A 23,639-nucleotide genomic window follows, 5' to 3' on the forward strand; every position below is an offset into this window, starting at 1 on the left:
TGGGGATGGATGTCCTCACATTCCGATGTCACGCAGAATTGGCCTGGGGATGGATGTCCTCACATTCCAATGTCACGCAGAATTGGCCTGGGGATGTCTTCGCATTCCACTGTCACGCAGAATAGGCCCTGGGATGTCTTCACATTCCACTGTCACGCAGAATAGGCCCTGTGATGTCTTCACATTCGACTGTCACTTTGAATTGGCCTGGGATATCCTGGTGGAAGATAGATATGAACTTATTTGACTTGTCCACTATACATATTATAAGGACTATACATTATTTTCAGAACTTATAATTCTGGGTACTTTGGAGGAAGCACGGAGATAGTCATCAGAAGTAAGTACGGCAAAGAGTTAACACACATTATTTTAATACCTAAACATCTGGCAGGCAGGAGTGGATTACAAGGGTTGTTGCTAGTGGGTGAAAAGAGCACATCCATGATACACATCAGAATAGTCATTAATAATGGTAGCTCTGATAAACGGTAAGCGCCAGAAAGATACACTCAGGCGCTATTTCGTCCTCCACTAGAATAAAGGAAAGTAGTTGGTAGCAGATGGCCCCCTGAATGGGGAATGGCTGCTTGGCCGTGCGGTTTGCGCGCTGGACTGTCGTTCGGACTTATCGATGGTCCTGGGTTCAAACCCTGCCCGCTCCCCCCCACCCCATGTCGTTCTGCGGGAGGTTTGGACTAGGAAGTAGATTATCTTCAACTCTGAAGGAAAATCCGAAATATGTAAAACATTTTACAAAGAAAGAAAGAGACAGTTGGAGAGCTGTCTCAAAAGCCACAAGACCCATATTTGAGACCCAAAGAAAAAGTTTTTTGAAAACAGGCGCAGAATTCGACAACAAAGTGTAAATAGACCTCAGCAGAAAACGGCACTGGCTGTATCATATGTGGAAAAATGTTCATGTAAGGACTGGCTTCGCATAGCCATACGAAACACCGCACTCATTCTTAATCTTAAGAATCAAAGACATTGCCTTATTTACTATTATCATAGACAATAAAAAGATTTGTTTTTTTAACCTTTTGTCAGTAATCTGGGAAATAAATAGTTCCTAATTAAAAGAATACTGCAGTATATCTATATCTATATTAGTCTATATCTGTATCTGTTATTATTAATTTATTCGAATCTCAAGTTTTTTTTATATTCTGTAATTGCCAAATGTAAACACATACAAAAAGACGAACCACCGGAAATAGAACACTGAAAGTTGAACTCATGGATGCACTATATACTACATCAAGTTGTTCTTTAAATGATTGCTGCTTTTGAGACGTGAACTAGATCAAGTTAGCTGGTTCACTTTATATACGTGGCAACTATGTTTAAAACATTGACAGCCTACTCCCTAAATGTTTTAATATCCAACAGAATTGATAGTTAACATGGACGTCAAGTCATTGGCCTCAATGGGTAAGAATACACTTCAATATAGAATTAGAATAGAAAGAAAGAAAGAATTTAAAGAAAGAAAAAAAGAGATAGACAAATCGACATACAGAGAGATAGATAGATAGATAGATAGATAGATAGATAGATAGATAGATAGATAGATAGATAGATGAAAAGATAGATAGATATATAGATAGAAAGATAGATGAATGGATGGATAGATAGATATAGATAGATAGATAATAGATAGAGAGATAGATAAATAGATGGAGATAGATAGATAGATTGATTGATATAGATAGACAGATATAGAATATAGATAGATAGACAGATAGATATAGATAGATAGATAGATTGATAGATAGATAGATAGATAGATAGATGAAAAGATAGATATATATATAGATAGAAAGATAGATGAATGGATGGATAGATAGATATAGATAGATAGATAATAGATAGAGAGATAGATAAATAGATGGAGATAGATAGATAGATAGATTGATTGATATAGATAGACAGATATAGATAGATAGACAGATAGATATAGATAGATATAGATAGATAGATAGATAGATAGATAGATAGATAGATTGATAGATAGATAGATTGATAGATAGATAGATTTCATATGGCTTAGATCCTTAGAACATAGCTTTTCAATATTTGGGTATTTTTTTCTGTTTGTTTTTGTTCTCTGATTATTAAATATTCGGGGGTTGCAAATCGTTGAGTTTGTTAATTAATTAAACACAAGAAAAGTCATAAGATGAAACACGAAAAGACCACAAGTAAAAAAAAAAGTTAATGAATAATTAAATGTAGAATGAGTCACTGTCAAGTCTCTGTTTTGTTAGTAAAATGTTTTTACATGTTTCGGATGTTCCTCAGGGTTTGAGCCTGGGACCATCGATAAGTCCGAATGATAGTCCAGCGCGCAAACCGCACGGCCAGGCAGCCATCCGTCGCTTCACGATGGTATCCTTGAATCCTTGTGTAGACAGAACGCCAACTAACTAAACTTCTGTTATAAAATGACGTTCAAATTCTGACGCCTAAGGTGCGTCGCTAATATAAGTCTACTAGCCATGCTATAGTAAAGGTTGGGAAAGAGTTTTCAGAAACGACAGTTCAAAAGAAACCGACTCACAAAACCTCTAAGTCGTACCTTCGTGGAAACTTCTAGATGGGTGGGTGAAACCTAGGTGGAAGTAGATTTATCTTATCTTATATAATACAGACGTTACTTCAAAAAAGAAGATGATTACGTCCTACGCGTCATGCATTTAGTCATGCATATTAACCAATGACTTAAATTCAGCCAAGTCACTGGTTTTCCTGGCTAGCTCAGGCAACCCATTCCATGCTCTAATAGCACTAGGGAAGAAGGAGTGTTTGTACAAATTTGTCCTAGCATATGGGACGAGGAATGTGCCTTTATCTTTGTGTCTTTCAGAGTATTTTATTAAATTTTGTTTTTGTATTTGAAGATTATGGTTCAGTGTTTTATGTATGATTGCTACTTTACTTTTGAGCCTTCTGTCCTGAAGGCTTTCTAAATTTAGTGATTTTACTAAAGGTGTTACTCTAGTTAAATGTGAATATTCGTTTGTTATGAATCTCACTGCTCTATTTTGTGTCTGTTCCAGTTTTTTAATGTTTTCTTGAGTTGAGGGGTCCCAAACGGAGGATGCATATTCTATTATTGGCCTAACCAAGGTTAAATAACATTTTAGTTTTATGTTCTTATTTGATTTATAGAAATTTCTTTTAATAAATCCTAATGCTTTGTTTGATTTTTTTTGTAGTTTCATCAATATGTGGATTCCATGACAGTTTTTCATTTATTATAACACCTAGGTATTTTGCGTTTTTAGTCTGTGTTACTGGTTTGCCATGAATAAGATAAGTGGAATTAATTTGTTTTAGTTTTTTTGTTACTCTTAACAACTGACATTTTTCTGGGTGGAAAGACATGCTCCAATTTGATTCCCATTTCTGTAATTCATCTAATTCTCTTTGTAAAATATCTGTGTCCTGTGTTGTTTTTATTGTTCTATATATTATGCAATCGTCTGCAAATAATCTGACTTTTGTTCCTGAACTAATGCAATTTGGTAAATCATTTATGTAAATTAAAAATAGTAGTGGACCCAAGACTGTTCCTTGAGGTACACCTGAATTTACTGTTATCGGTGTTGATTTAGAGCCATTTATTATTACAGTTTGTTCTCTCCCTATCAGAAAATCTTTAATCCACTGATGCAGTGAACCATTAATGCCGAAATATTTTAATTTTTTAAGCAAACTATGGTGGTGGACTTTGTCAAAAGCCTTAGAAAAATCTAGTAAGATAGCATCTATTTGTTCACTATTATCTAAACCTTTTGAAAACTGATCTCATGATTTCCCTAGAAATTTGATAGTCGCTGTATATTGTCGGTAAAGGAATTAAGCCTACTTTTGGTTTATTGAATGTAAATAGCTGCTACATTTTCTTGAACATCTATCTTGAATATAATAATGTCTATTTGTGGAAATACCTGAAGGCTCGTAGTTCATATAAGCTAAATATTTTCTAGTCCTCTAGACAAATTTAAATTTATTCTTTTTTACACTTTGAAAAATTATAATGTTTGGTTTTATAAACTTCAATTTGTGTTATATAAAAAGTGAATGCATTCTCCTATAAGTAAGCTTTTTTATATTACCAACAAAAATGTTACTGAAGTTTAATCCTAACAGGGTACAATGTACAAATGTGACAAAGAACTAATGCTGTCAGAATGTGGACAAATATTTACGGACATAAAGAGTTAAAAATCTTACTAGTGTTTAGAGAAGACAAAAAATACTGTATGTTGTATAATTAGGCATTAGAGCATGGAATGGGTTGCCTGAGTCAGCCAGGGAAAAACATTGACTTGGCAGAGCTTAAGTCACTGGTTAACATGCATGAATAGATGCATAACGCGTAGGAGGTAATCATCTTCTTTTTTGAAGTGATATCTTTATTATATAAGATAAGATAAGATTGTCGTTTAAAAGAAAGTATTTTTTTTATATTTTTCTTGTTATTGTCCAGACTGCATCGACCTGTACTTGAGTTCTTCTTATAATCACAACTTAGGTAAACTTCTTAAGCTATTATAGCGTGTCAATCCTAATGTATAATGAGCCTTATATATTTGACTTCTCTTTCAGAATACACATATACATCTATGATGAAGAGCGCCATTCTATTACTTGTTCCGATGTTCACTATAGGTAAATCACTATACCTGTGTGTATATTGTTCCTTGACTAACTCCAGGTAAATAGACTATACCCACGAGCGGATCCAGAATTTTTGAGTTGGAAAGGGGGGGGGGGGGCGATTTTTTTCCAAACCCAAACCCTAACCCCAGTTAAATCTAACCACTAGCGGATCCGGGAAGGGGCGACCTAGTTTGCCTTTGTCTAAGACCGCCTCTGATGAGATGTATTACAGAGGCAGGCTTAGCAGTAGACCCTACCACTGGCGGATCCAAGGGTGAGGGTGGGGGCTGCCTAGTTTGCCTAGGCCTAAGGTCGGCCCTATTAAGATGTGTTACAGACAGTGGCAGGCTTAGCAGTAGACCCTACCACTGGTAGATTCTGGGGTGGGGGCCTGCCTAGTTTGCCTATGCCTAAGGTGGCCCTGATAAGATGTGTTACAGAGGGAGGCTAGCAGTACGTAGGCCATGGGCAAGTTTTGTATGCACAAATAAAAGGATCGTGAGTATAGGCTTTGTATTCTTATCAACAGTGGACGTATATCTGTGAGATATGAATTACTAGATAGTTGTCCACACTGGGAAAACTGTAGTTTGACCGTTCTAATTTTTGAAAGTAAATATATATATATTGTTATAACCCTATTGGCGGCGCGAAAGGGTTAACTGTAGGTTCACTTGACACACGTGAACTCAGGCGATGGACAAGGGACAGTAGTACGATTACACGCAAATATGACCAGATCGGAAGCCTGCGTGGACCAGAGACACAGTGTGTAAGAAAGGGGGCAGTTCAAGACAGGACACGGAGGAGACCGGGACTGTTAGTCTGGCTAAGAAGTCGGTCCTGGTCGAGTCCTCAAGTGTTATGTACTCGTCCAGGAAGAAATAGAGACAGTAGAGTTTTGTACGGTGATGTACAGTAGTAGTTGTTTATTGTGTTGCCAATTGTGTCATATTGGCTGTTTTAATTGACCATTATTAAAGTACCAGATTATTTGGAGCCTTGTTGTCAATCTCTTGATGTGTTGTGTTGTGTTTAGCAGTGTTTACAGAAGGCCTGATTAGGAGAGAACGTAACAATATAAATTTAGCTATAAAACGAGAAAATATTTATCGCGATCGGACTTAACGTCTTCTGGTATTACCACATTCCTTGAAGAGTTTTAAAAATAAATGTTCCGGAAAATTGTGCACATCGACTTGCAAGTCTAGATGTAAAAGCCTATCATTGGAATATTATAAAGCGCACTCTAGAGCAGGACAGGACACACAGAAAGTCTCTGGTCATCCACTGCACCCAAACTCGTCCCCGGACGTCTTGACCAAATCTTGATTCTGGAAAAGGATGGGCTTTAGGGCGAGAGAGTGAGATCGACGTGTTGTGTAAATCTTCCTCACTTTAATCAAAATTTTCAGCGTAAATCACTGAACTATATGATGGTCTAAAATACATGAACACGTAAATCTACCCACTATACATGCCAGATTGCACTTTACTTTTGAGAGATTTACATATTTTACATTGACCATCCCCCCCCCCTTTTACATATGGTGGCCTCTTCCACATACACACACACACATGTTACACTAATTAGTTTGTGATAGGCCTATCTGTTAACCCTTAAAACGCGTGTTGAATTTTAGCCTATAAACATCAGAAGTGTAATTCCATTTTGTGTGTACTCATTGTAAAACCGTTCAGCACTTTAAGGGTTAATAAATTCATAATAAATTCATCCATCAGTAACGGAGTACAGTAAGGTATATAAAAGTAAAAAAGATTAAGAGGACTACAGGTATAATATTTAGCAGTTTTGCAAAATGTTCAGTAACATGACTTATTTTCAAGACATTTAGATTTCCGGCTTCGGCTCCGACCGGATATCATATTTTACTATCCGGCCCTGTCTGGTTTCGGTAGGATATAAAATAGTACTATCCAGTGCACCCCTACTTAAAAGTAAAGTAGCAATTATCAATAAATCAGTGAACCATAATCTTTACAAAACAAAATACAAAACCTAAAAACATACTCAGAAAGACACAAAGATAAAGATTTATATCCTGTTCCTTATAGTAGGGCAAGCTTGTGCAAGTGCTCCTTCTTCCCTAGTGCTATAAGAGCATTGAATTGGTTGCCTGAAGGCTGAATCAGCCAAGAATTGATAGAGCTTAAGTTATTCATGACCTAGGATCACGCGTAGGACGTAATCATCTACTTTTTTGAAGTAACATCTGTATTTTATAAGTTTAATAAAAACGAATTTTCACATTAGACTAGAGTAACGCCTTTACTAAAATCACTAAATTTAGAAAGCCTTCAGGATAGAAGACTCAAAAGTAAAGTAGCAATTATACATAAAACCCTGAACCATAATCTTCAAATACAAAAACAAAATTTAATAAAATACTCTGAAAGACACAAAGATAAAGGCACAATCCTCGTCCCATATGCTAGGACAAATTTGTACAAATACTCTTTCTTCCCTAGTGCTATTAGAGCATGGAATGGGTTGCCTGAGCTAGCCAGGAAAACCAGTGACTTGGCAGAATTTAAGTCATTGGTTAATATGCATGACTGAATGCATGACGCGTACGACGTAATCATATTCTTTTTTGAAGTAACGTCTGTATTTTATAAGATAAGATGAGACATATTATCATAGAATTTCTCTCATTGCTTTCAGGCAGCAAGGTGATAATGGATGACTACTTGTATGTGACATGCAATGTCTCCGAATACCTGGACGACTTCTTTCATGTTATTTTGGTTGTGTTAGAACGAAAGTCAGACAAGGACAGTACGTTCCAAATGTTGGCAGTGTACGCCCCTAAAAGCGCGATAGGCAAAGAAACGAAGTCCGTAAGTATTTCCAGGTATTTCTGGCGTTTTAATTTTTAAAATATTTTAAATAAAGCTTTAGAACGAAGGAATTAAACTTTTGATATGTGGATTTAAAAAAAAACATATTGGATCTTAGTTTCGAATAATACATAGCCCGTTGAAACGTTATCCTTCTGCATTGCCTTGGCCTTCTCATCCCCTTGTTAAGCACATTGCCTTAGATGCTCTCTATCTCTAGGACGCCTAAGCACATTGCCTTAGATGCTCTCTATCTTTTGGACGCCTAAGCACATTGCCTTAGATGCTCTCTATCTCTTGGACGCCTAAGCAAATTGCCTTAGATGCTCTCTATCTCTTGGACGCCTAAGCACATTGCCTTAGATGTTCTCTATCTCTAGGACGCCTAAGCACATTGCCTTAGATGCTCTCTATCTCTTGGACGCCTAAGCACATTGCCTTAGATGCTCTCTATCTCTAGGACGCCTAAGCACATTGCCTTAGATGCTCTCTATCTCTTGGACGCCTAAGCACATTGCCTTAGATGCTCTCTATCTCTTGGACGCCTAAGCACATTGCCTTAGATGCTCTCTATCTCTAAGACGCTTAAGCACATTGCCTTAGATGCTCTCTATCTCTTGGACGCCTAAGCACATTGCCTTAGATGCTCTCTCTAGGACGCCTAAGCACATTGCCTTAGATGCTCTCTATCTTTTGGACGCCTAAGCACATTGCCTTAGATGCTCTCTATCTCTTGGACGCCTAAGCACATTGCCTTAGATGCTCTCTATCTCTAGGACGCTTAGCACATTGCCTTAGATGCTCTCTATCTCTAGGACGCTTAGCACATTGCCTTAGATGCTCTCTATCTCTAGGACGCCTAAGCATATTGCCCGCATCATTATCATGGCCCCCCGTTTCACTACCTTGGTCACTTCATTGATAGAGCTGCCTTTTTCCTTTTGTCGCCTCATTGTCTATGTTGCTTTACAAACTGGGACGGCCTTATCGCTATTGCACCTTTAAAACCTAGGCCGCCTCACCGCTTTGTCCCGTTCCGCCTCGCTATATTGATCCAACAATCTCCCATGTGTTGGCAGTTCATTCCCATTGAACGTGACTGGGACATATCCTTCAAAGTTTATAGAGAGTTCAACGGTGAAAGCAGGATTCTCATAGTGTTAAGGATAAACGACCCCAGCTGTGAGGACGCCGGCCTTTATGTATGTGGCTATAGACTAGAGGACGAAGATGAAATCACATACTTGGAGCCTATAACTATCGAAACACCAGGTAAATACCAAAGAAAATTGAGTAAATCGGAATAATAGTAGTAAAATAACAATAATCATAATGATAATATCCCATAACGTTTAAAAAACAAGTAATCTGTATATGTATTTTATGGTGTTTTTTTTTAAAGATTATTTCTCCTTTCTGAACATAATGACTTATTTGTAAGAACAATTATTTTACACTTAATCTATTTAAATTTTAAAGTAACTACTCACTGAATGACTGACTGATAGATCAAGAGATCTCTTAAACTATTGTACGGATTCGCATTTAATTTAATAAAATACTCTGAAAGACACAAAGATAAAGGCACATTCCTCGTCCCATATGCTAGGACAAATTTGTACAAATACTCCTTCTTCCCTAGTGCTATTAGAGCATGGAATGGGTTGCCTGAGCTAGCCAGGAAAACCAGTGACTTGGCAGAATTTAAGTCATTGGTTAATATGCATGACTAAATGCATGACGCGTAGGACGTAATCATCTTCTTTTTTGAAGTAACGTCTGTATTATATAAGATAAGATAAGATAATTTCAAACACAGGTTCCTTCTACGTACTAAGCGCTTGCTAAGAAGAGGTTTGGACAGATTCGTAGCCTGATCACCGCGATTCTATCAAACCTTTGGATTTGTTTCCGCAAAAGTCGCAGTCAATATATAAAGCATAACAAGAAATGGCACATACATTTAGTATTTCAAAAACATTTTTTCCCTAAGTGCACTTATTTTTTAATATAAGCTACCTTACATCAGTTCCGCTTACTTTTAGACTCTTGTCTAAATGAAAAAAAACAAAAGCAATCCTAGTAGTATTAGAAAGATAGATCTAGTCACTCTTTCTTATGATTAAATGATGCAAAAAATGGAGAGAGAGAAAAATGGAGAGAGAGAAAAATGGAGAGAGAGAGAAACGAGAGAGAGAAAAACGAGAGAGAGAGAAATGGAGAGAGAGAGAGCAAAGAGAGAGAGAGGGGGAAAATGGAGAGAGAGAAAAACGAGTGAGAAAAATGGAGAGAGAGAGAGCAAAGAGAGAGAGGGGAAAAAATGGAGAGAGAGAAAAACGAGAGAGAGAAATGGAGAGAGAGAGCAAAGAGAGAGAGAGAGGGAAAAAGATGGAGAGAGAGAAGAGAGAGAGAAATGGAGAGAGCAGAGAGAAAGAGAGAGAAAAAATGGAGACAAAGAAGAGAGAGAGAGAGAAAATGGATAGAGAGAGCAAAGAGAGAGGGAAAATGGAGAGAGAGAAGAGAGAGAGAGAGAAATGGAGAGAGAGAGAGCAAAGAGAGAGGGGAAAAAGTGGAGAGAGAAAAGAGAGAGAGAGAGAAATGGAGAGAGAGAGAGCAAAGAGGGAGAGAGGGAAAAAAATGGAGAGAGAGAAGAGAGAGAGAAATGGATGGAGAGAAAACTGGAGATACAGAAAGAAAGCCGGCCGTTTAGTCTAAGAGATACTAGCAATCACGGGCTAAAAAGTACGCTAGGCGTATCGTTAAAATGAGACCCCCCCCCCCTTTAATTAGAATTAAAAAAATAGAGTAGACACTCCGGTCATAATAAAAAAAAACATATTAACAGGCGTAGCTGCTGTGTGATCAGGGCCGGTCTTAGACCACTGCAACCTATGCGGTCGCAGTGGGCCCCGCGCTTTCATAGACCCCGCGCTAATTCAAGGTTTAATTATTAAATCGCAAAAATATATACGAAAAACTCATGGAAATCTCCTGAATTTACTAAAATCTCCTGTAAACTCTTAAAAATCTCCAGAAAAATAGACAAAATTGTCGTTTGTGGGTGTCATTCATTGGGGAAAACGCCAATCCTATGCGCGATAAAAGAAAAAAAAAGCATTGTCACCTTTCATGTAATAAAATGTAATAATCGGGCAAATTTTATCTTAATCGGAAGTTCCAATACTTTATTTAGTTTTATAGTCACTGGCATTTAAATGTCATTGGTTACAAGCTTCATATAGTACAGATTGCAATTTTTAACTAAGTAAAGAATACAAAATCTTAATTTTCACTTATTATCCTTATTTCCACACAAACTAGGCCCCGCGCAATCAGTTTCGAATAGGGCCCCGCAATCGCTAGGACCGGCCCTGTGTGTGATACTAGTTACATTTTTTGGTATATTTTTATAGAAAAAATTTTGTAATGAAAGAAATGTACTAAAATGACCACCATCTTGGCTTTATTCAACAAGACTTACAGCAAAGAGAGAGCGAGCACAAACACGTCTCACGTGACATTGGCTACTATAAACACACACACTGGACATGGCCTTCTGTTACGCTGGATATACGCAGGTAATAAACCAATCAGTTCTACTACAACTATTATTTTCAAATCTCTATTTTTTTTTCCTAGTCAGTGTCATCCAGAACGATATCGCCATCAATTCGCCCTATTACAGTGAAGACAGTAGTTCTGAAGTAGCAGAAGATGAAAATGTCACACTGACCTGCACATTTAAGGTAAGGCAAAGCTCAGAGCTTCATTTCTTCAGATAAAATGTATTGAGATAGGGGCCTGGCTCAGATAGGATTTGTTCACAACGACCTTGTTCAGATTAGTTCACGTAATCTTTGTTCAGATAAAATCTTTGTTCGCCGGATGGAGGACTATCGCATCCCCCCAAAAAAAATCTTGCTCTACGGGCAACTTGCGTCTGGCTCAAGAAAAACTGGTCGCCCCCACCTCCGTTACATAAATGTGATAAAACGGAATTTATAATCAGTGAACGTCGATACTGACCATTGGTGAGATATAGCCCTAGACCGCACTAGTTGGAGAGAGACGGTGACCAAGAAAGCTATGGTCAGCGAGAAAACATGGGCCTCATCTCTTGAAGAAAAGCGTGTCATACGAAAAATGGCCGGCTCCTCTACCACCAAAGCGAAAGCCACCTTGACCTGCAATATATGTGGACTGGAATATCTCTCCAAAATTAGAGCTCCACAGCCATATGAGGAGTGTACGAGATGAACCACCCATAGTCGTACTACGACTGAAGGAGACTAATGAATCTTTGTTCAGATAAAATCTTGCTTCAGTTTTTTTTTTCAGAAAGAATTTGATTATATGTTTCCAGAGGATTTATAAAGGTAGACTTTTTCAGACTGGCCTCTTCATGTATAATTTGTTAGTTTACCGTCAGCTTCACTTATCTCTTAGTCTGTTGGACCGTTGGGGCACCACACAAGATCAGTTGACCGTCCTTCTCCGTTTCGCTGTTTTTTTTTTTTACCTTGGTCAGAATCTCCCTCATAGGCAGGCTGTTATCTTACCGTCGCTTTCTTTTTTTTCCCTTTTCTTTTAAATGGTACTGTTCTCTGAAGGAAGGTGTTTGCTAGCTTTGTGGACCTTGTGATATGACCAAAGAAATTTAGTTTGCGTATTTTTTTTTACAGTAGTTAGCAGGTCATCGCTGTACTAATCTTGTCTCTAATCTCTTCGTTTGTGATGAGGTCTTTGTATGTAATACCTGTAGTAACCTAATTAATCACCATAAGAAGACATGTCTTGATCCAAGGCTTTATTGAACAAGAATGACAAAAAAACAGTTCACGATAACACACACACACACACACACACACAAGCTGACCTAGACACCAAGACATTTTGAAACACAAGAACAGATCAGTGCACAACAAACAGCAAGAACACAAATACACAACAATTCCCAGGATCCTTCTGTAGCATCTCAATTCCATTGCTAGGATCCTTCTGTAGCATCTCAATTCCATTGCTAGGATCCTTCTGTAGCATCCCAATTCCATTGCTAGGATCCTTCTGTAGCATCTCAATTTCATTGCTAGGATCCTTCTGTAGCATCCCAATTTCATTGCTAGGATCCTTCTGTAGCATCCCAATTCCATTGCTAGGATCCTTCTGTAGCATCCCAATTCCATTGCTAGGATCCTTCTGTAGCATCTCAATTTCATTGCTAGGATCCTTCTGTAGCATCTCAATTCCATTGCTAGGATCCTTCTGTAGCATCCCAATTCCATTGCTAGGATCCTTCTGTAGCATCTCAATTCCATTGCTAGGATCCTTCTGTAGCATCTCAATTCCATTGCTAGGATCCTTCTGTAGCATCCCAATTCCATTGCTAGGATCCTTCTGTAGCATCTCAATTTCATTGCTAGGATCCTCCTCTCTAGCTCTGCAGTCAGCGTCCAAGACTCGCAAGCATATAACAATGTGGCCATGACCAGGGAACGCATTGGTGTGATTTTTGTGTCGAGGGCAATTCTCAGTTAGGCTTTGTTTAGATAGGCTTTGTTTAGATAGGCTTTGTTTAGATAGGCTTTGTTTAGATAGGCTTTGTTTAGATAGGCTTTGTTTAGATAGGCTTTGTTTAGATAGGCTTTGTTTAGATAGGCTTTGTAAAAATATGCTTTGTTTAGATAGGCTTTGTTTAGATAGGCTTTGTAAAAATATGCTTTGTTTAGATAGGCTTTGTAAAAAGTATGCTTTGTTTAGATAGGCTTTGTTTACATATTTGGTTCACTTAGAATGGGTTCAGTCAGAGATTGATAGAGTCTGTCTTCATGTGTGAGGAGAGAGAATGGTAAAGGAGGAAAAAAGATAAAAAAACAGACACAAAGAAAGAGAGAAACAAAGAGACAGACAGAGAGAGAGAGAGACAGAGACACACACTCACACAGACACAGAGAGAGAGACAGACAGAGAGAGAGAAAGAGACCGAGAGAGAAAGGAAGTGATAGAGAGACAGAGAGAGAGAGAGTGAGAGACAGCCAGAGAGAGAGAGACACACACAGAGACAGACAGAGAGACAGAGAGAGAAAGACAAATGCAAAGAGACAGAAAGGAAGAGATAGAGAGACAGAGAGAGAGTGAGAGACAGACAAAGAGACAGAGAGAGAAAGAGAGAGAGAAAGAGACCGAGAGAGAACGGAAGCGATAGAGAGACAGAGAGAGAGAGTGAGAGACAGACAGAGAGAGAGACAGAGACAGACACAGAGACAGACAGAGAGACAGAGAGAGAAAGACAAAGAGACAGAGAGAAAGGAAGAGAGAGAGACAGAGAGAAGAGAGACAGACACAGAGAGAGACAGAGAGAGAAAGAGAAAGACAAAGAGACCGAGAGAGAAAGGAAGCGATAGAGAGTGAGAGACAGAGAGACAGAGACAGACAGAGAGACAGAGACAGAGACAGACAGAGAGAAAGAGATACAGAGAGCCTAAGCCGAAGAAGAGTGGGAGGGTGACAGTATGTTATGGAAAGAGAGAATAAGTCTATAAGGAAGGGAAAGAAGAATAGTGGTGCAATTAGGCAAGGTAAGAGAGAGGGAGAAAGACAATGCCACATAGATGGATGAAGAGAGTACCACAGGAAAAGAGGGTGATAGTGAAAATAGGAGCGAGACAACGGAGAATAAGAGAAGTGAGGGGGTGGGGAGAGTAATTCAACCAGTAAACATCCAAAATATAAAAAAAATCCTACTTTAGAAGAAAACAAAAGCTTATCTAAGGAAAATAACTCTGCACTGCCACCTATATCTCAGTATTGTAGAAGTTATTCCCCTTATTCAATATCAAAATAATTATTTGATTAATTTGTTTTTTTTTTTTTTTAATTGTTTTATGTTTTGGTAGATGGAGTAAATAATTGTTTAAAAGTTTCAACTTGATCCGAAAATAGGCGTTGGAGAATTAACGTGTACACACGCTATCTTGCCACCTTATTTTAAAGATCTGCCTTAGGCATCGGAGTTGGAAGACATTCAGCTATTTTTCCTGCCATGAGTAGGTTGACCATGTTTCACTTCCGTACAGCAAGGTGCTCAACACAGAGGTCCGGTAGACTAGGGCTTTAGTACTGCTAGTCAGCAATATGTTGTCCCAGACTCTTTTCTGCAACCGTGACATGGTGGCCATTGCCTTGGCTATCCTGTTGTTTATGTCTTTATCCAGTAGAGTGTTGTTGGATATGATGGAGCCAAGGTAACAATAATAACCTGCCCAGTGTGCAGCCGAACATTCCGGGCTCACTTAGGTCTCACCAGCCACATGAGGAGGCACAAAACCCCAGTGCAAAGCCCTCAGCCCCCTGGACGACAAAAGTGGTAATCATCGAACCACGATGGACGAACCATATATATACACACACACACACAAGCTGACCTGGACACCAAGACATTTTGACACACAAGAACAGATCAATTCACAACACACATTAAGAACATAAATACAAACAATACCCAGGATCTATATATATATAACACTTTTTAACAGACAGACAGACAGACAGAGAAAATTGATAAAAGCATTGTAAAAAGACAGTTCACGTAGAGGCAGTACAAGAGTTATGGAGGAGGACAGAAAGCTCTTTCTTGTATTACTCTACTTGTCATGGACGAATACTTGTGGTCACTTCCTTAGGGCAAGCCAGCACTGAGAGGCAACTGGGTATTGCCAGATGTGAGTGGTCAACGTAAAAAAAACTTCAAAATCACGGAGTATCCAATTCTCACTGTCCGGGATGAGTACGGCTGCGTCCTAAGCTACTACAAGACCGTCTTGAGTTTCAGTGTGACCTCTGAGACTGCCGGCTGGACCTACAGGTGTGATATTTACAACCTTACAGACCTTCTGAGCACCACTTATTTCATTGTGGAGTTAAAAACTGGTAAGAGGATCGAAACACTGACACTTTTACAATATGTGTGTAACTAGCTAATGTATAGAGAACTGAGGTCTTTACATTTATTAAATACATGTTGATTATCGTGCTTCGCTGGGATTGAACTAGTTGGTATATATATATATAATAAAACCTTTTAAAATAAGGTGGCAAGATATATATATCTTATCTTGCCACCTTATTTTAAAGATCCGCCTTAGGCATCGGAGGTGGAAGACATTCAGCTTTTTTTTCCTGCCATGAGTAGGTTGACCATGTTTCACTTCCGTACAGCAAGGTGCTCAACACACAGGTCCGATAGACTAGGGCTTTAGTATTGTTAGTCAGCAATATGTTGTCCCAGACTCTTTTCTGCAACCGTGACATGGTGGCCATTGCCTTGGCTATCCTGTTGTTTATGTCTTTATCCAGTAGAGTGTTGTTGGATATGATGGAGCCAAGGTAACAAAAGTGTATATATCATACATTTCCCATTCAAAATTGTAAACAATAATTAGGCCTACCCTTTTTGTAAACTAAGATTTTTAATGACTCTTTGTTACACGTAATAACTTATTTTTACAATTCAAGTCAGAACTTCATTTAGCATGGATCCAGGAACCTGATCAGCGGATCTCCAAAACGCCTCTAACGGTTTTCTTAAAATATAAATAGTTAATGTATAGCGATGAGAAAAGAATTACTAGCTCGTTGGCCACACGGGGAAAACTCTGATATTAATTTTTCAAAGTAAAAAAAAAATAAATGTAAATTTGGCTGGAGACTATATCTAGGTCTCGAGCCAACATGACATAGTCAGCCGTATTACCGTAATTATGCGATAACTGATAAAATTGAAAGCTTTTTGAATGTTTTGAAGTTTCTAAACGTTTCTTATATTTTTTTTACGTAAATCTGATATATAGATAACATCTAGATTGTAGATCTTGAAGTGGATCTAGACTAGATCTTAACAGTTCTAAATCAGAACTTTAGGTCTAGTCTTAGATCTAGATGTCCAAGTAATCGTACAAGTATTCCTTCGTCTCTGGCCGAATCAGAAAAAAGCCCTAAGCTCTTGCAGTTGACGGTGTCACGGGTTCGATACCCGAATTGAACCAACATTTTTAATTATGTGTCTTAAATTATTTTATTATATTTGAAATTAAATAATGGAGGTATATATATTTAAAATGTTTTTTTTTCTTATTTCTATTCTTTTATTGCAGAACAGTACAGGCTGGACGGTATGTTGTTTTTATAGTGTACATTTTAGGAAAGTTCCCTTGTAAAGACGTTAAGACTCTCTAGTAGTAAATAAACACGTAAGTGTGAGCTTATATTTTGTAATGTGACCAAGAAAGCTATGGACAGTGAAAGTACATGGGTCTCTGCTCAGGAAGACAAACGTACAATCCGAAAAATGGCCAGCTCCTCTACAACCGAAGCAAAAGCCACCTTAACCTGAGCTATTTGTGGACGGGAGTGTCCACATGAGGAAGTTCGCTCTGAGATGAACCATAGTCGTTCTACCACCGGAGGAGGACAATACAATACAATATTTTGTAAACTATTAAACTATTAATCTTGTTACAAAAAAATGGTACTTCAAAGTTAATAATATTTCTATATGTTAATTCCACATAGCATATTTGTACCTCTGACACCATTTCCATTCTATACACGCATTTGCACTAGATTAAACCTGCAAGGTTGTCATTGCCGGAAGTGATAACGCATGTAACAAATCCACTTCCTATAAAATTCTTCCTAATGTCATGCGTCTTGAATATCCTCTCACAACCTTTCAACTCCTGGACTTCAGTTTTAGCTCAAATATTGAGTCCGGCGGAACTGTTTTCAATAACATGAGAATGCGAGTAACTGGCACCTAAACCAGCAAGCTTTAAGCAGAAGGGGCTCGTTAGACTAGGCTGGCTACCCACCTAGGAGAAGGAAATCTCTTCAAAATCACAAGTTTCAATGTCTTCACAGTACGTTAATTAAGTAAAATTCCCCATTCCGACCGAGCGATCTATATGGCAGATCATGTGAAGGTCATCTGTTCTGTGACCTAAGGATAACGAGGGTATCATGTGGCCAGCACACCTCCAACCGCCTTTATTTTTCTCCAACTAATGTCAGGTATCCATTAGAGCTGGGTGGAATCAGAAGCGCCCAAAGATCCCCCAAATGAAATATCCCTGTGGTCGAGAGGCGAAGTGCGCTTGAACTTGACTTGGCTACCTATGAAGGGGGCTCGAGATTCGACACCCGACCCGGGCAGACTTGTCTTTACTGAGCGCCCGAAGAAAGCATAGAAAAACCTTCTCCTAGATACCCCCCCCCCTCCCAACTGGTCCATAACTAAGGTTGGACCAAAGCGCTCTGAGCATGCTATAAGCAAAAAAGTAGCGCTATATAAAAGCCATAATTTATTTTTTCATCAGGGGATTCTTCACCTTGGAGTGAAATCCCCCCCCCCACCCCGTTTAAAAACAAAGTTCTTGGCTTCTCAACCCCTACGAACCAGTTTACCGCGTCAAAAAAAAAATCAACCTATAAAAGCAACCTATAAAATCAAACATATAAAATCAACTTATAAAATCAACTTATAAAATCAACCTATAAAATCAACCTATAAAATTAACCTATAAAATCAACTTATAAAATCAACATATAAAATCAACGTATAAAATCAACCTATAAAATCAATCTATAAAATCAACTTATAAAATCCACTTATACAATCAGCCTATAAAATCAACCTATAAAATCAACTTATAAAATCAACTTGTAAAATCAACCTATAAAATCAACCTATAAAATCAACTTATAAAATCAACCTATAAAATCAACCTATAAAATCAACTTATAAAATCAACCAATAAAATCAACCTATAAAATCAACCTATAAAATCAACTTATAAAATCAACCTATAAAATCAACCTATAAAATCAACCTATAAAATCAACCAATAAAATCAACCTATAAAATCAACCTATAAAATCAACTTATAAAATCAACTTATAAAATCAACCAATAAAATCAACCAATAAAATCAACTTATAAAATCAACCTATAAAATCAACCTATAAAATCAACCTATAAAATCAACCTATAAAATCAACCAATAAAATCAACCTATAAAATCAACCTATAAAATCAACTAATAAAATCAACCAATAAAATCAACCAATAAAATCAACCTATAAAATCAACTTATAAAATCAACCTATAAAATCAACTTATAAAATCAACCTATAAAATCAACCTATAAAATCAACTTATAAAATCAACCCATAAAATCAACTTATAAAATCAACCTATAAAATCAACTTATAAAATCAACCAATAAAATCAACCTATAAAATCAACCTATAAAATCAACTTATAAAATCAACCTATAAAATCAACCTATAAAATCAACCTATAAAATCAACTTATAAAATCAACCAATAAAATCAACCTATAAAATCAACCTATAAAATCAACTTATAAAATCAACCTATAAAATCAACCTATAAAATCAACCTATAAAATCAACTTATAAAATCAACCCATAAAATCAACCTATAAAATCAACCTATAAAATCAACTTATAAAATCAACCAATAAAATCAACCTATAAAATCAACCTATAAAATCAACTTATAAAATCAACCTATAAAATCAACCTATAAAATCAACCCATAAAATCAACCTATAAAATCAACCTGTAAAATCAACCTATAAAATCAACCCATAAAATCAACCTATAAAATCAACCTGTAAAATCAACCTATAAAATCCACCTATAAACTGCTTTTGTTTCTCAGCCTCCTTCAATTCTGGCCGCGAGGTGCAGGAAAAACGAGCGTCCATTTGGTGCAGCATTACTGCCCTGATCATCGCCCAGTGCGTCTGAACGTCGTCTGCATGTAGCTGTCGTCACTGTTGTACCACTTCTCTGGGAGAACGAAGTCAAAGTTCATTTTTGTTGCGAACGATGAAAACATTACAAGAGAATAAATACAACTTGACATCAAATCGTGTATAATGCTCGGCATTTTGTGTTTACAGCAAATGATTGTGTGTTGGTGTAATTGTGTGTGAATGAAGAGCTCCAATGTTAGCCCCTTTAAGTCGTAGAACCAGTGGCGTAGCTAGGAATTGGGCGGCAGGGGGGCTTGACCTCTTTAAAGGCCCCTATATTTGACATTCGACACCATGACATAACATATCGGAGTAATATTTAATGTAAAAACCAATTTCGGACCTCAAGTGGGGCTCCGGGGGAAATTTATATTTGAACCCTCCCTCCCACACCATAGATACGCCACTGCGCCGATTGGGAAAAGACCTTATTGTCTTACGCCTCTAGTTGTGTATGTAATTAAAATCAATTAGTTATTAAGATAGTTTAGTTAGGTTACGTAAAGGTCCAGGGGTTTCTAAGGACACTGTAGACCAGCGCGCATTACAGATTTGGGAAACAGAACACAGGAAGCGTACAATAGAGAATCCCTTTAGTTAGCAAGAGAAAAATGATTAATGTAATAAACGGGGGAGGGATCACAATGGTGGGGAGTGTAATTCTAAAGTAAGCTATCTATGAGTATAAAAAGTAAATTTCCCCTTTTAGACCTTGTGGTTTTTAGGGCAGATGATGTAAAGGTCATCTGTTTCTGTGGCCCACGATTAACGAGGGTGTCATGTGGCCAGCACAACGACCAACCGCCTTTACTTTTCCCTAACTAATGTCAGGTACCCATTAGAGCTGGGTGGACTCAGAGGTGTCCGAAGATTCCGAAATTAAAAACCCCAGTCCTCTTCAGGATTCGAACCCCGCTCTCCGGTTCGGGAGCCAAGCGCTTTACCGCTCAACCACCGCGCCTCCATCTATGAGTATGGATAGGCAAAATAATCAATTCATCATATTGACTGCTGATGTACAAATACGAGTGTCGTATAGTTTATGAACTATGGTTCATATTTTGGAGAAGTTTTTCATGTGACTGTCCTATTTCGGAGAGACTTTCCCGTCCACACAGAAAGTAAAGGTCTCATTAATTTGGGTGGTAGAGAAACCATTTTTCTTGTGGCTTGCTTTTCTGAGGTCGTTGCTGTTTCGTTGTCCATATCTTTCACCATGTCTCTCCACAGAGTGCGGTCTATTTTTTACTAAGCTTAGATCACTCTGTCTGTCTAGGCAAACGTTTGTACACGTTGTATAAAACTGAATTAGCCCCCTTTATAGATTGTCTTCTGAGGCTTATCTGTTGGCACGTTGGCTGAGAGGTAAATCTCTTGGGTTCCGAACTGGGGGGGGGGGGGGGTACTGGATATGAATCTAGATGAAGATTGGCATTTTTTTATTTTGGGAACTTGAGGGCGCACTCTGAGTGACCCAGCTCTAAAGGATACCTGAAATTATTTGGGGTAAAGTAATAGCGATTGTTTGTTGTGCTGGCCACAAGACACCCTCGTTGACTGTGGGCTACCGAAACAGATGACCTTGACATCATATTAAATTTCTTAGTGCCGTTTTCGAGATCCATGTCGACGTTCCAGGTTTCACCCTTCATCTTCTATGAAGTTCTGACTTGAATAGAGGTATTGTAACGAAAATGCATATAAAGTGCGGATTACTGTGATTACCTTTCACGACAGCAATATCCAATTCTGTTATAAATAGACATCCGCTTTCCCAACACTGTCACACACCGGGGTCTCATTCGCGCTATTGAACACAGAAAGTCAAAACACAGGAAGTAGAGTTTAAAACGGATCCCTTTTTTTTACCATTTAATTTGCTGAAGTCTAGATCTTAAACTTTTTGCTATAATAAAGCAGAAAGTATAAAAGAGCTACCCTGAAAATTATATGTCACTAGATATAGATCTAGTAAACTTACAGGAAACTAGGCTTATAGGTCTAGATTTGAAGACATTAGTCTGAATTCTCAAAGAAGTTTACTGCTAGGCTATAGAGAATTCAATTCCATATTACTAGATCTAGATTTATTGAGTAAAAGTTGAATATACATCATATAGAGTCTAAAGGTTTACGGCCTATTCCTGAGGCGTCCTAAGGATTAAGACTAGATCTAGATATAAGATAAACATATAGATAATCTGTTAGAGTTTTTCTGCTTTATTTAGATGTTTGTTTGCACTAAATCATCAAGGCGTTAATATTATTTGCATGTAGGATTACAATTTACATAGTTGTAGTATGAAAAAGGTATGAAAAAGTTCTAGACCTATAATTTAATGGTATACTTACTTTACTGTTTATAACAATGGCCTCAGTCAAGTGCGATGCATAGTTCTCGAGCTAACAAAAGCGTAAATCAAAGATTGAAAAGAGTTTGTATCAAGTCGATTTACAGGTTCATTTAGAATGGTAAGTTGTAAAATGAACATTTACAGGCGAATTTTTTAGATTTTTTAAATTTCATTTTGAAAAGTCTTCTGTCATTGAATAGTCGTATTGGTTGAAGCTAGATGTTGAAAGAAACTATAGAAATAATAGTGGCCTAATACTCTTTATTTATTTAGGATACTTGAGGAAATTCGTCTTACATTTGTTCATTTCAGATTTTCAAAGTGATAGAGCATTATATTTAACTGACAGAAATAGCTATTGCTCTTGACTTAACACATACGATTGAGCACAAAACAAAACAAAAAACAGCATAGATATGTATCATTCTTTTTAAGGCTATAATAAAATGAACATATTGAACGTGATTGCGCTATATTAGCCCAAAGCGACCTTACAGGTGCGTTAACACGTAGTGGTTCGATGGTTATAATGTTGGGTATACCCCGAGTCACAGAGGTGGGACTTATGGGGCGCGACGGCTGAGTGGTGAAGCACTCGGCTTCCGAACTTGGTAAGTCCATGGTAATGCTGTTTTCTTTTGCTGCTGTTTTCTTTTGCTGCTGTTTTCTTTTGCTGCTGTTTTCTTTTGCTGCTGTTTTCTTGTTCAGTTACCTTCTAGTGCAGCTAGCCAATCTTTTCGTTATATTGTTTCTCCCTTCCTTAAAATGCTTGTCTTGTTACTTTTCCCTTCACAGACAGGCTTTGTTAGAACCAATGTGCTACTGATTATTACAGTTGTAATCTGGATAAAGGAAGGTAATTTAATTTATGCATCTTCTTATAGACCCTTTTTTTTTCTCTTCTCTCTGAACTAGCTATAACTCTATGTTGTATGCCATATTACAATAACCGCAGAGATGCTATCTGTGAACGTAATAAGCGGTTTAGTTTTAACAGATGTCATTTACTTAATGGCTACTAAAAACTTACTCATGTATTATATAATTATATGTTATTTTAAAGTTCTAACATAATGGAACACAGTATGTACGATATCTTATTAACATGTGTGACAATGTAAAATAAATGGAGGCAAGGTGAATAATTTACAATTTACATTGTGTACTTATTTTGGTTCATAAAATTTGCATTTCGGTATTTGATTTTTTCACTATTACTCGAAATGAGTTAACAGCGAGACGTTTCACACACAAATGAAACTGGGGAATTGTTCAATGATTTAGTGTATTATTTTGTGTATATTGTTTAACTACTTCGGTAATGCTCTGTGGTGACAGGAGCTAAGAATAAAAAGCTTGAGAACCTCTCTTTGGACCACGTAATTAACGATTGTTGTTTAATGACCCCATGTATGCACTAATGAGTCAATGGCCGGGACACCATGGGCTTCTACAACACTGATCATAACATACGAATAATAATTATATGTTTATGAGAATCCGAATGCGTAATGCAATCTGTATACAATTCTTTACGTCGCCCAACCATGCGGGACAACTCGCACGCACACTATAATTGGACAGGCTACATTAGGCTTTATCTGAGGGATATTAAATATACTAACATACAATAATTAATAAGCTTTTTGAGCCCTTAAATTCACTCTTATAATAGTAGATCTAATTGGACAGGCTACATTAGGCTCTATATGAGGGATATTAAATATACTAACATACAATAATTAATAAGCTTTTTGAGCCCTTAAATTCACTCTTATAATAGTAGATCTACATGTATTATAATAGTATCTATACTCTAGATCTAGATGTAAATATATGTAGGCCTACAAGCAAATGTTTTTATTAAAAAATGGATTTAGGTCGATTAGCTATTTTGATAGCTCCATTCATAATAT

At 37.4% G+C, this 23,639-nt stretch overlaps 2 protein-coding genes across 3 annotated transcripts in view; both read left to right on the forward strand.

Annotated features, from left to right (window-relative positions):
- The first annotated feature begins 1,231 nt into the window (after positions 1-1,231).
- LOC106076630 (uncharacterized) lies at positions 1,232-19,486 on the forward strand. 2 transcript variants are annotated; one of them, XM_056016670.1, is made up of 8 exons: positions 1,232-1,434; positions 4,618-4,680; positions 7,358-7,533; positions 8,613-8,805; positions 11,173-11,279; positions 15,213-15,459; positions 16,683-16,700; positions 19,273-19,486. In XM_056016670.1, exons 1-8 carry the CDS (start codon positions 1,407-1,409, stop codon positions 19,359-19,361), a joined length of 921 nt encoding a protein of 306 aa, XP_055872645.1. In that variant the 5' UTR covers positions 1,232-1,406; the 3' UTR covers positions 19,362-19,486. The 2 variants fall into 2 exon arrangements, with proteins under 2 accessions (XP_055872645.1, XP_055872646.1); XM_056016671.1 differs by lacking the exon at positions 1,232-1,434 and having other exon boundaries at positions 4,622-4,726.
- A 1,706-nt stretch (positions 19,487-21,192) lies between these two features.
- Positions 21,193-23,639, forward strand: part of LOC106060352 (uncharacterized) — a 38,503-nt gene continuing 36,056 nt past the window's right edge. Inside the window, exons 1-2 of the mRNA XM_056017456.1 lie at positions 21,193-21,841; positions 22,519-22,579. Coding sequence (XP_055873431.1) covers positions 21,839-21,841; positions 22,519-22,579 — 64 coding nt within the window. The 5' untranslated portion in view covers positions 21,193-21,838. The remainder of the gene's footprint in view (positions 21,842-22,518; positions 22,580-23,639) is intronic.

Source organism: Biomphalaria glabrata, chromosome 18 (assembly GCF_947242115.1).
Source record: "Biomphalaria glabrata chromosome 18, xgBioGlab47.1, whole genome shotgun sequence".
Classification (NCBI taxonomy): domain Eukaryota; kingdom Metazoa; phylum Mollusca; class Gastropoda; family Planorbidae; genus Biomphalaria; species Biomphalaria glabrata.

Bases quoted from the DNA above. Each gene is read 5' to 3' on its own strand.
- LOC106076630 (XM_056016670.1), top strand. From the start codon at position 1,407: ATGGACGTCAAGTCATTGGCCTCAATGG. The intron at 1,435-4,617 runs GTAAGAATACAC...CTTCTCTTTCAG, and splicing joins CAAGTCATTGGCCTCAATGG to AATACACATATACATCTATG. The intron at 7,534-8,612 runs GTAAGTATTTCC...ATGTGTTGGCAG, and splicing joins TAGGCAAAGAAACGAAGTCC to TTCATTCCCATTGAACGTGA.